This window comes from Ciona robusta, chromosome 6 (genome assembly GCF_009617815.1).
Source record: "Ciona robusta chromosome 6, ASM961781v2".
Lineage (NCBI taxonomy): Eukaryota > Metazoa > Chordata > Ascidiacea > Phlebobranchia > Cionidae > Ciona > Ciona robusta.
Genome location: NC_143240.1, coordinates 553,084 through 565,995, shown reverse-complemented (window position 1 = coordinate 565,995; position 12,912 = coordinate 553,084). Strand labels below are relative to the sequence as shown.

The 12,912-nt window shown below is 35.7% G+C and overlaps 4 protein-coding genes across 4 annotated transcripts in view; 2 read left to right on the top strand and 2 right to left on the bottom strand.

The window, feature by feature from the left end:
• Positions 1 to 12,912, bottom strand: part of LOC149734623 (7SK snRNA methylphosphate capping enzyme-like) — a 113,952-nt gene that overhangs the window by 72,688 nt on the left and 28,352 nt on the right. The window lies entirely within an intron of this gene.
• LOC149734627 (thiamine pyrophosphokinase 1-like) lies at positions 2 to 1,129 on the top strand. Its single transcript, XM_089879879.1, has one exon. The coding sequence runs from the start codon at positions 2 to 4 to the stop codon at positions 770 to 772; it is 771 nt and encodes a 256-aa protein (XP_089736005.1). The 3' UTR covers positions 773 to 1,129.
• On the bottom strand, positions 941 to 4,640 carry LOC149734626 (uncharacterized). Its single transcript, XM_089879873.1, has 4 exons — positions 4,347 to 4,640; positions 3,295 to 3,517; positions 2,293 to 2,405; positions 941 to 1,848 (listed from the first exon to the last, which is right to left on the bottom strand). Exons 1-4 carry the CDS (start codon positions 4,523 to 4,525, stop codon positions 1,266 to 1,268), a joined length of 1,098 nt encoding a protein of 365 aa, XP_089735999.1. The 5' UTR covers positions 4,526 to 4,640; the 3' UTR covers positions 941 to 1,265.
• LOC149734625 (uncharacterized) lies at positions 6,909 to 11,325 on the top strand. The gene is made up of 4 exons (XM_089879882.1): positions 6,909 to 7,650; positions 8,345 to 8,429; positions 8,820 to 9,003; positions 9,661 to 11,325. The coding sequence occupies exons 3-4, from the start codon at positions 8,830 to 8,832 to the stop codon at positions 9,787 to 9,789; spliced, it is 303 nt and encodes a 100-aa protein (XP_089736008.1). The 5' UTR covers positions 6,909 to 7,650; positions 8,345 to 8,429; positions 8,820 to 8,829; the 3' UTR covers positions 9,790 to 11,325.

The following is a 12,912-nucleotide window of genomic DNA, read 5'->3' as shown; positions in this document are numbered from 1 at the left end:
AATGGAAGACACACCGCTAGGATTTTTAAACCCAAATGTTAAAAAGGACATAGTTCTTGTTCTCTTAAACCAAGACTGGTCTTCTGGACTGGAAAAAGATTTATTTCAGCAGAGATTTGATCTCTTATGGAAAAAAGCATGTTTTAAAGCCAGTGTAGATGGTGGTACCAATATACTACACAATATGAATGAAACATTATCAGTACAACAAAAACTTATACCAGATATGATTTCTGGTGATTTTGACTCGGTAACTACTGACTTGTTGGAGTACTACAAGAATTTGGGGACAGAAATTTGCCCCACACCAGACCAGGACTATACTGACTTTACAAAATGTGTTGCTATATTAGGAAATAAGTATAAAACTGGTCAGATACCGAAAGTAATGAAATTAGTTGTGTCTTTGTTAGGCACTACAGACCGATTTGATCATTGTATGGCTAATATAAATACTTTATACACTGCTAGAGACAGCCTACCTCATGATGTAATAACATGTCTATTATTTGGAGACTCTTATGTTAGATTATTGCCTACTGGTAAGTCAGTATTACATGTCAACACTGGATTTGAAGGCTCATGGTGTAGTTTCACACCATTAACTGGGCCAGCTGTTGTAACAACATCTGGATTAACAGACAATCTTTCCAAAGCTTGCTTGAGATTTGACCTTGTCGATAAATTAAGACACGAATTGGATGGCAGTGGGACCTTAACTGTACAAACTGATTGTCCCATAGTGTTTACATTGTCAATATTAACTACTTGACTGCAGAATAATACACTCTATTTGTGTAGTTTAGGTGAATTAAATATTTGTGTTTTATTTCATTATGCTTTTACGTTTAATTTGTGCAATTGTGATGTTTATGAACTAAAAACCTCTTGAACTATTTTATTCATGTTTCGTACAATACTAGTGGTGTTTAAATTTAGGCTGATAATTGACTTATTATGCATTTGCTTTTTTCAGGCATATTTTTAATCTGATTACATTATTTGTAGGCACCATTTTTTGAATAACATGCTTTTATAGATTACTCAAGACTAAAAAAAGATGCAATTGCAACATATTAACAGTGAATCAATGCTTTTGACGGTATATTAAACTGGAACTCCTATTCTATACACAGTGATTTGTATAAAAGTGCATAAAAATGTGATTTCTGCTTTTAAAGGCATTTAAATCACAGTCACAGCTGTAGTTTCCATGAAGTGTGGTAACAAAAAGTGTTTCACTTAAAAATTAAAATATCAATTTGTCATGTCTGTACAGAATATGCTGCAACCCGTTGGCGGCTTGGGAGATGTGAAGCCACATTATAAAGCAGAATAAAGAGCAAAAAAACAACAAAAAGCAAGCAAAGATCAGTAATTAGCATGCTTCTCATTAGAGATGTAAGGTATGGTACATAATAAGTAGCGCAAGTTGTCGCGTATATATACTCGTATCGTGGATTAAAGCTAAAAGCGCAGTCTATCAGTGGTTTTATACCTGACAAGACGACATATCCTTCGCCATTTGCAACTTTTCTGCCAACGAGTGCAACGCAATGTCGTTTGCTTCGAAAGTCAATAAGGCATGAGTTTGGTAGTACAGCATAGGAACTATTTAGGTTATTAGTTCTGTAGATATTTTTTGCCCATTTACTGTACTTCCAGTCTGTATATGAAGTAGTACCACAGCATTCCCAGCGTTCCTGCATTTCTGACCATCCAGAGCTTACTGTGTGACCAGTTAAAGTGTCGTTTATTCCGAGAATAACTTTACTGACAAAGTCTTGGTTCGTAAACTCCGAGACAATAATAGCCGATGCTCCAGCAAATAACAAAATGTAAATGTACCTGTAAATAAAAAAAACAGGTAACTTAAGCGTTTGAAATGTGGTGTAAAAAAATTGCTTTTCATGATAGAATTCGTTGTTTCAATTTATGTCACCCAAAAGCAGGATACGTAAATTGTGTTATAATGATAGTCGTTTCCCGGCCAATGCATTTTAACTTGTCCGCATGTTCAGCGCAATTCGATTATAGTGGGGGGAGGGGGAGACGAGACGGTTATTATAGTGGGGGGAAAATAAAACCTGTTTTCATTCTTTATTTTATAGACCCATTTGTTAGTAAACGCAAAATATTTAAAGAATTACTTATCCGTAGCCTAAACAATGTACGAGAACGTTGTTAAATGTTAAAATCTCGATTACAAAATGTATGATAATGTGTGTCAAACGGTATTCGATCTTACCCCACAGTACTATATATTGCCAAAGAATTAAATATATAGCTTACCCGATAAGTAGGGTACGAAGTCCAGTCATACTCAGATTTAATGTGTCCGTTGTAGTTATTATCGTCTTTAGAGTAAGGAGACTAAGCAGGGAAAGTAGGACACCTCCTATAACCTAAATGTAGTTTGTTTGAATAATTAGAAATATAGTTTAAGTGTTTTGTCAGGTGCTGTGGTATTGTGGTAAGAGCGTTTGCAACATATATATATATAGTAGGATGGGGGAAGTTGGGACACATTTTAACTCTATTTTCTCGTCCAACGTGGTAGTAAACAAGGAACTTTCAAAGAATTATAAAACTATACGCTCAAGACTCTTATGGACCGTTGTTAATTGTTTAAAACACGATCAGGATATTCGGATATTATGTGTCAAAGGTGTCCCATCTTCCCCCACCCGACTATATATTGTCTAAATAAACATACAAAGTACAGCGCTGCTACTTTTGTGGGCGTGTTTGCTTTCACAACCGTTGCTCCAGTCAAAGTTATGTTCATAAAGTAAAAAAAAACAAAATAAAACCAATCCGCTATAAAGTTACATACATGGTAACTCGTGAGCAGGCACAAGATGTGTGAAACAGGACACCCGTGTAGTAACAAATCTTGTTGTGACGTGGGAACAAATGAGTCACACCCAAGTTGTGAATAACGTCACAATCCAGGGTATGGGCCGAGCTGTTTCAAAGGCCGTAAAAAGGAAAAAAACTCCGATTTATTTAACTTTGGCTGATTTTATCAATAGTAGGATAGGGAAAGACGGTACACCTTTAGCACATAATATCCAAATATCCTAATCGTGTTTTAAACTTAACAACAGTCTACGAGATTTGCGAGGACAAGGTTTTATAATTCTTTTGACTGTTCTTCGTTTACTACGAAAGGGGACGAGAACATAAAATGAAAGCTTGTCCCACCTTCCCAACCCATTACAATTAACCTGGATATAGAAAAATAGCTCTTTTATTTTAAGTCAGTTAAAAAACAGGTATTTATACACCCACCATGCATATTCCGAATGTATTTAGTGATAAAATTCCTGAAAGAATAGATACGGCGCTCCCCTCGACGACAGAAGCGAGCCCAATTCCCAATTGAACAAATCCAACGATCATCATAATAATAAAACTGACAATTATGATTATTTCTGGCTTTCTTCTAGTATTGGTATCACAGCACTCAAGGCACAGCATTCGTTTCAACGATTTCATGCAGTTTTCCATATTACTGAAACAAATAAAAAAAATGTGTTTATGTGCCACCCTCGAAAACACCGTGAAAATAAAAGCAATCTAATCATTTGGTATAAGATGTGATATATAGTTCTGTGGGGTAAGATGTGACGCCTTCAGCATGTAATATCCTAATTGTGTTTTAAAAAATTAACAACAGTCTGTGGGATTCGTGTAAAAACAGTATAGTAGGGTGGGGGAAGATGGGACACCTTTAGCACGTAATACCGAAACATTAGATCGTGTTTTAAACAATTAAAACGGTATTTGGGAGTCGGGAGGATACAGTTCTATGATTATTTGAATTTTCCTTGTTTGCTACCAAATGTGACGAGAAAATAGAATGAAAGGGTTTCCCATCTTCCCCCACCCTAGTACATTACATTTCTTTAAATATTCTTTGTTTACTAACAAATGGGGCGAGAACATAGAATAATAAATGTGTACCATCTTACCCAACGCTACTGTCTGTTTTATTTATTTTTCTTGTCGTCCAAAATACGTTGTTAATCGTTTAAATCAAATTCAGGGAATATGGGATTTAGATGCTAAAGGTATCCCATTTTACCCCACTCTTTTATACATTTAATTTGAACATACCACGTATCTATATATAGTAGGAAGGGGGAAGACGGGACACTTTTAGCACATAATATATAAACATCCGGATCCTGTTTTAAACAATTAACAACTATGGCAGTCGTGGGGATACAGTTTTATAATTTATTGACTGTTTTTTGTTTACTGTGAGACGAGAAAATAAAATTAAGAGGTGTCCCATCTTCCCCTGCCTTACTACATACCAAACAGCATCGTATACATACCTTATAGAATCTGGTAATCTTTCAATTTCAACGACCCTATTGGAGTTAGCAAATCTCACGTGATTTCTCGTCGATGGATCACCAATTTGAGTTTGTGTATCTGGCTGTACTGAATCAGTTGGAACTTGAATCGTGACATCGTCATAATTCGGCGGAAGATCGTCGTTTATAACTCCCATGGTAAAGTTATAGAATCCAAATTATACTGAATTGCCAAGGTTTTTGAGTAGTCGTTTTATATCCATGCGAGTACACTTAAAGAATTATGTATTTAACCAATTAAATACAACACGTTTTTTGTTTGTATAGGCTGTATATTAAGAAAGTATAAGCGGACAATACCTTTAATAGGGTGAACTAAGTTCTCCTATGCTTTTATAGTACTGTAGGGTAAGATAGGATACCGTTTATACATAGAGCCCATCAAAATGGGACAAACAAATAGTCTGAAAATCTTACCCCGCCTTACTATAACTAGTAGGGCTATTGTGTATATGAACAGAAACAGTCTATTTTATATAACTTGCACTATAAGCCTACTGTAGGCATAGAGTCAGGATTCTAAACCTGGTTTACCTATGTAAGCCCACTTCAAGGCACATAATACGTTTGGTGTAGATTGCCCGTCTTACAACACAAAAGGACAATAGCAGTCTGTCGTCATAACACAAAAAAAGAAAATGGAATGTTCGTACCGTATCCAATGACAAAGCAATTTCTATGATTTGAAGACACAATAGTCTTAGAAATCGTACCATGATTTTGCTGACCAATCTAGACGGTGTAAAATGTACATATATAGTAGGTTTGGGGAGATGGAACAAGTTTAGCACATAATATCCAAATATCGTGATCGTATTTTAAACAATTATCAACGGTCTACGGAAATCGTGAAGATACGGTTTTATAATTCTTTGAGAATTCTTTGTTTACTTCCAAATGGAACGTAAAATAGAATCAACAGGTGTTCTAACTCCCCCACCCTAATATATGGAAGCAAAATACTTATGATTTACCAGTATTTATTTGTCCAAATTAAAAAAAAAGAAAAGCGTGTCAGTTACAAACCAATTCGCACGTTTAAGGTAAACTGTACACGTTCTGTTGGAGATATTTTTGTTTTAATACTGACGAATGAATGGGCATCACATACTAGAAAACACATACAGTAGGTCAGGGTAAAATGCTGGTCAATATTTACATTCTCTTTCAAAGACATTTACAGAATTTGACAACCGTATTCTCACGACTTTAAAGGGGCATTCTTAATTGATAAAAACACGATTGGAAAATATGGAATATTTGTGCTAGGCCTATAACGAGATTCCATCTAACCCCACTTTACTATACGGCCAATTAACCTCTAAAAATTGCCCAAACAACTATTTATTCCTAAATATACAAAAGCGAATTTACGCATAAGCATGATTTCTTTTATACAATATCTCAATTACTGTTTGCTTTTGAAACAGATATGATTTATGTAACTATATGCCATTAAATACAAGGAACAAACAATTTCTAGGTTCCCAAGGAGCGACATCAGATTTGGTTGCCAGGCTTCAATATACTGCTCTTCCAGCCATATTTCAACCACATTATTTAAACCACTATAAGCTATACCTTTCGTTTCGCTTATGAAACAATGAAATGAATGAATGAATGGAATTTATTTCGTTTCTTCAGTCACAATAACGAAGAACAAGAGAGTTGATAAAAAGCGAAAAGACAGGTAGTAACGGTAAAACAACAGTTGTTAAAATACGCTTATTGATAAAAAAGAAAGAAATATTGTTTTGAATAAAAGGCGTGACCGTTACACCCTTAGTATCGTTTTAGACAGATTATATACTGAAACCTTGCAGTTGGAAAAACAAGATAAGAATTTAGATTTTAGTGATAAAAAAGAAAATTTTAATAAAATTATATGCTCAAAAATGGTTGCACAGTTTAAAATCAATAAGGTGTGTTAGTCGTAGTGATAGGCTTAAAAATGTGGAATTTCTGTTTGCTTAATCTAATAGCTTTCGTCATGTTGGGTAAGTACCTACATACATGGATAAATTTTAATCAACCTATATCATAACTGATTGTTTAACAGTATTTGGGGTCTTTGGAACAGTTTTCGGTGATACCTCAACAACAAGCGCACCAACAATAACTGTATTAACAACTAGCGCATTAATAGCTGGAGTATCAACATCACTCCAATCAACAAAATACGCATCAACAGCAGGCGTTTCAACAGTAATTTGTCCGGCGCCGTGGCATAGTGGTTAGCGCGCCTGCCTGTATACGTAATGGGTTCAAGGCTTGTCGCTGCTACCATTATGGGCGTACGTGTCCTTGGGCAAGACACTTAACGACAATTGCTCCAACCCAGTGGTCACTGATGGGTTGTCCAAATTATTAGCCATACATAAAAAAATGAAAAAATCCTACCAAAAAATAATCACCCACAAAGTAACATACATGGTAACTCGTAAGCTGGCACGAGGTGTTAAACCCGTGTGATAACGACTGTCGTTTTCCGGCCACGCGAGGATAAAGTAAGTTACATTCATTTTACATTCAATCTCCTCAACAAATGTTGCATCAACAGCAGGCGTTTCAACAGTAGGCGCTTCCACAGCTGGTATTTCAACAGTACTCCCATCAACAAATGCTACATCAACAAAATACGCATCAACAAGCGGGCCATCAACAAATTCTCCATTAAAAGGTGGCTTATCAACAAATGCTGCATCAACAAATGCTGCATCAACAGCAGGCGTTTCAACAATAGGTGAAACAACAGCAGGTGTACCAACAGCTAACGTTTCAAAAGTTCCCCCATCGACAAAATACGCATCAACAAGTGCCTTATCAACAAATGCTACACCAACAAGTGGCTTATTAACAGTAGGCGAAACAACAGCAGGCGTTTCAACAGTAGACGTATCAACATTATCCCCAACAACAAAATACGCATCAACAAGTGGTTTATCAACAAATGTTTCATCAACAGCAGACGTTTTAACAGTAGACGTATCAACATTATCCCCAACAACAAAATACGCATCAACAAGTGATTTATCAACAAATTTCGTATCAACAAATGGCGTATCAACATTACCAGAATCAACAAAACACGCATCAACAATTGCTCTATCAACAAATGTTGCATCAACAACGGGCGTTTCAACAAAAGAGGGGGCAGCAGAATCAACAACAACTAACCCATCAATCACAGAAACAACTTCATATATAACGACCGATGGAACACCAGCTGTTAAAGTTCCAACAAATGGACTTTCTACAGGAGGTGATCATTTTTATGTTATTTTTATTGCTTAGCATATAGTAGAGTGGGGGAAGATGGGACACCTTTTTATTCTATTTTCTCGTCACATTAGGTAGTAAACAAATAACATCTAAAGAATTATAAAACCGTATTCTCATGACTCACATAGACCGTTGTTAATTGTTCAAACGCGGTCAGGATACTTGGATATTAAGTGCTAAAGGTGGGGGGAGATGAGACACCTTCAGCACATAATATCTAAATATCCTGATCGAGTTTTAAACGATCAACAACGGTATATGGAAATCGTGGGAATACGGTTTTATATTTCTTTGAAGGTTCTTTGTTTACAGTCAAATGGGACAAGAAAATAGAATAAAAGGGTGTCTCATCTTTTCCCACTCTACTATATGATACTGCTGCCAGGTATGTAGTACTGTGGGGTAATATGGCACATGCCACATACTACCCTATATTTCCTAAATCGAGTTGTTAACCCGTTCGAGTAATGAGGATACGAGAATACAGAAAATAATAAACTGTTAAAAAAAATAAAAAAAACGCTTGATAATATGCCTCACACCAAATTAAAAACGACTCTTAAAGTATTATAGCATGCGTCCTTATTCCAAGGCGTGTATACAAAATAGTTTTTTTAAGAAATGTTTTATAAGATTTAAATTCAAGAATCTATCATAACATGTGTCTCTTTTAGAAATTGTTGCAATTTCTCTTTTGGTGCCTCTTGCTTTTATTCTGATTCTGTACATAACGTTTTCTTTCTGCACAACTTACCAAAGGTATGTATAGTACATTGCAAAACTAAGACTACTTTAGAACTTTATTTATTTGTTGTGTACCTTCAGCGCTGTGGCACACTGCTGGTTAGGGCGACGCCTCTGACCTAGGCTTTACGGGTTCAAGGCTCGTCACTGCTACCACTGTGGGCGTATGTGCCCTTTGGAAAAACGCTAACGGCAATTGTCCAACCCTGTGGTCACTTTAGATTGTCTAAATTGTAAAAAATATACAGAAAAAAACTTTACAATGTTGCATACGCGGTAACTCGTAAACGGGCACGAGGTGCATGAAAGAAATCACTTGTTTTTATCACTACCTTGTTTTCCCGCGAAGCGAGAATAAACGAAGGTAAATTCACTCACTTATTCGTTTATTCATTTATATTATAGAAACAAAAGAATGAAAAATCGTAACGGCGGCATGTTTACATTAACGCCACCAAGCGATAAGGTTGCAGTATATTCACTTGACAGAGGAGGGCGCCCTGAAAACGAGTATAACGTTGAAATTATCGACATCGAACCACCAACCATTTCTACAGGTGAAGCTATGTCGACGTTCAAAAACCTAAACGTGAGTTTAAACATTTTTACAGAGGCTACATGTAAATTGGTAAGTCGTTAAGTTTTAAAACAGTGCATGGCTGGGGGTATTATGCAATCTTAACTTATGAATCCCGTTTTTACACCGGCGCCTTGGCTTAGGTTGATTAGGTGCTTGCATTATTACTAAAATATGCGAAAATTATTCGATACTTTTACTATCGCCCGCACGTGTGACCATGGGCATGACACTTAACTTTTCTTTAACTCAGTAGTGATTAATGGATTGTAGCACATTAGGTGAATGAATGAATGAAATTTATTTCGTCTCTTCGGCCACGATAACGAATAACAAGAAAGTTGATAAAAAGCGAATATACGGGTAGTAACGGTAAAACAACAGTTGTTAAAACACGCTTATTAATAAAAAAGAAAGAAAGAATGTTTTGGATAAAAGGCGTGACCGTTACACCCTACAGACGATAGAATGACAAAATTAAATAAATAACATTTTAGTGTTGGGACAATGAGCTAACTCTGGCTTAAATTTCAAGTACCTCACCCATATAGAATAGAATAACCAAACTGCCACAAACTACCATACAATATTACCCTGCGTTACGTGATTTCGTCAAAAATTTAAAACATATTTCTAACGATATTTGTTTGTTTTTCAAACGTTTTGTAGGTGACTGATCTTGAAACGGCTGATGCTGGTAGCTTAACCAATCAAGCGCCCGCTGCCATGGCAACTGTTGCAAATGAAATAATGGAATTAGCGCCAACTACCGGCGTATCGTATCAAGTATTGGACTAAATGAGCGACAATCTAAACCTTTCACATTTATATTATATGGTGGGGTAAAACGGGTCTTGTTTACAGTCTATTTTCTTGTTCCATTAAATAGTAAAAAAAAAATATTTGTAGAATTGTGTAACCGTAGCTCCGTTACGATAAAAGAGCGTTCTTAAATGTTAAAAACACATCAAGAAAATATGAAATTTAGGAGCTAACGACTTACCAGAGTACTGTACTTTGTAATGGCATTTGTCTGTACTTAAGAGTGTGCCCTGTTATATTGGCCCTTGGCTTCAGACACCAAAAACGCTATCTTTGTATTAACGAATATTTGTTGATCAATATGAACTGACATTATTCTGATGTTAACTGAATCATATTCCTTATACCAAAATATGTGTTTTCTTTATTGTGCTTTTCTTCATAAAAAATCATTTTTTTTCTGCATAACATAATTTTGGAATCGAAATACTGTTATATATTATTATAATTATTATCATATTCTTTGTGCAATCAGATTATATCTTTAAATCGGTGAAATTGTTATATATCGGAATACACATGCAACATGCAACAAAGTAAATAGATAAACAACAAGTAAGGACACCCATTGTTTGAAAACAATGGTCAATGGACGCCATCTTGTTTCCCACATCAGGCGTGAAATGCATGCATCAGCATGGGCGCCAGACGGATATTTTGCGTTTTTTAACGCTTTTTAGACCTTTATTCATTTTTTGTTTCAATAGTTGTATTATAGAATACGGGAAACATTTATGATTCATCAAAATTGAAAATAATTGAATATTTTACAACCCAACCAAAACTCAAGCATTCGCATTTTAAACGTAAATACAGTATTTAAAACTTATGCAATGCCGGTGCCAAATACGTTAAATTTATATATATATAATTGTGTAACATAAATAACCCAAACATTGCTCAAAAATGAGCAAATGTGTCAGTTTACGCTTGTGAAGTTCAACGATGTTTGAGCGGGAAACATGTGGGAAACAAGATGGCGGCCTTGTCCTTTCTTGCTGATATCTGTTCTTTGACATGCAACAGTGGTCGACGTGTAAAAGTATAACCAGAGGGTGCCGGATTTGAGACCCGGTGCTGCTACCATTGAGACCATGTTTCTTATTCAGTAAGACACTTGCATATAAATAGCTTTATGCCCTACGTACAGCAAAACAATCGTTATAATACGGGTGTTATTCATACATCCCATGCCAGCTTACGAGTTACTGTATGTTACTTTGTGAGTGATTATTTTTTGTGTACATGAAACAGAACGTTAGTGTTATAAGGACTGTCTTTGCCCCGCCACGCCAGGATTAAGAAATGCGCTTTATTTATTTCGATTGTAATAAGACAACGTCTTTATTATGTACATTATCTTCTTTATTTAGTTCACCTGCTTGTAAAACGAGTGTGCTTACATGGTACCTAAAATTCATTACTTTAACACAAAATTGTATTTGTTGTACAAGTGGCAATTTATTGCATGTGTCATTTATAGTATATTATCACGTAAAATGGGATACCGCTAGCACCTATGACCCAGATTTTCTAATTTTGTTTTGAACAATTTACAACGCCTTTTTTATAGTCTCACGACTACGGTTTATAGTTTCGTAATGCTCTTTCTTTCCTAGCCAAAAAGACAAGAAAATGGAACAAAAACATGTCCCATCGTGGTTAACTGTTAAAAACGAAACTTTAAAATATAGAATAAAAGTTTTTTTAATACGGTATCCATCTTACCCCACAGTACCATACTACCAATTGTTTGGTCCAATCATTCTTTAGCCGTGCGCTCATTTTACAAGGAAACAAATGCGTTGTACTAGATTAAGAAATCTTTTGACCCACTTGGCAGACATGTTTTCCAGAATGAAATGCCATGGAATTAGATAATGCGGATCGAATCGTAAAAAAAGCAATTCCCGGCAGGATCCGATTAATTTGTTTATGTACACCGCCCGACGTTTCTTAGCGTCTCCCGCTTAGGGAATTAATTGCAAGCCATCAATAGGTCAAATCTGTCTCGGCCAATTGACACAAGATTACCGTTGCGCTAAGATCGGATGCGACAAAGGACCATCCGTGATGAGAATAAATTACTGTTGCGTGCTATGCGCCGAAACGTAACCACACAGCGAGTTTTCAGCAGTTTTTGCAACACGCAGCCTTAAAAGAAAGTTTCGTGTAAAGGTTCAGGTTATCTGTCTTAATTTAAACAACTTAGATGCAAAAAAGTGGTTTCGTTTGATTTATTTTTAAATTCCAGTACCTAACAGCAGCCCGTTTAGTTTTAGCTGTATCTAATATGTGTATACGGTGTATATGAGTTATATGGTTTGCAGAACAACAGTCAGGTTACTACATCAGCATTTTAAAAATGTAATGTTTTAGTATTAATTTTGTTTTATGGATTATTGCTATTTGTTTAGTCTTGTTGTGGGAACTTATTATATTTACCGGCATAAAGGTGTACTGTTTGTATAGTTCTGTCGGGTAAGATAGGACAGCTTTTAGCACATAATATACAAACATCTTGATCGTGTTTTAAACAATTAACAACAGTCTATGGGAGTCGTGAGGATACGATTTTATAATTCTATGAATGTTCTTTGTTTACTATCAAATGGAACGAGGAAATAGAATAAAAAGTTGTCCCGTCTTCCCCTACCTTATACTATGCAACAGTGATTGTTTGTAGTCACAAATATGTCAAATACATAAGCTATTTGAGTCGCATATAGTATATAGGGTTGGGAAATACGGGACGTCTTTTCGTTCTATTTTCTCGTCCTATTTGGTAGTTAACAAAGAACATTCAAAGAATTATTAAACCGTATCTTCACGACTCACATAGACCGTTGTTAATTGTTTAAAACACGATCAGGAAATTTGGATATTATGTGCCAAAGGTGTCTCATCTCCCCCCACCCTACTGTATAGTAGGTTGAGGTAAGATGGTCCATGTTATTTACTCTTATTGTCAAACTTGTTAGTAAACAAAGAATATTTGCAGCGTTATTTTAACGCGTCCCAACCACCCTGTTAAACAGCATTGTTATTTGTAAATAATACGATATCGAAATATTAGATAATATATGTGCCAGCAAGAAC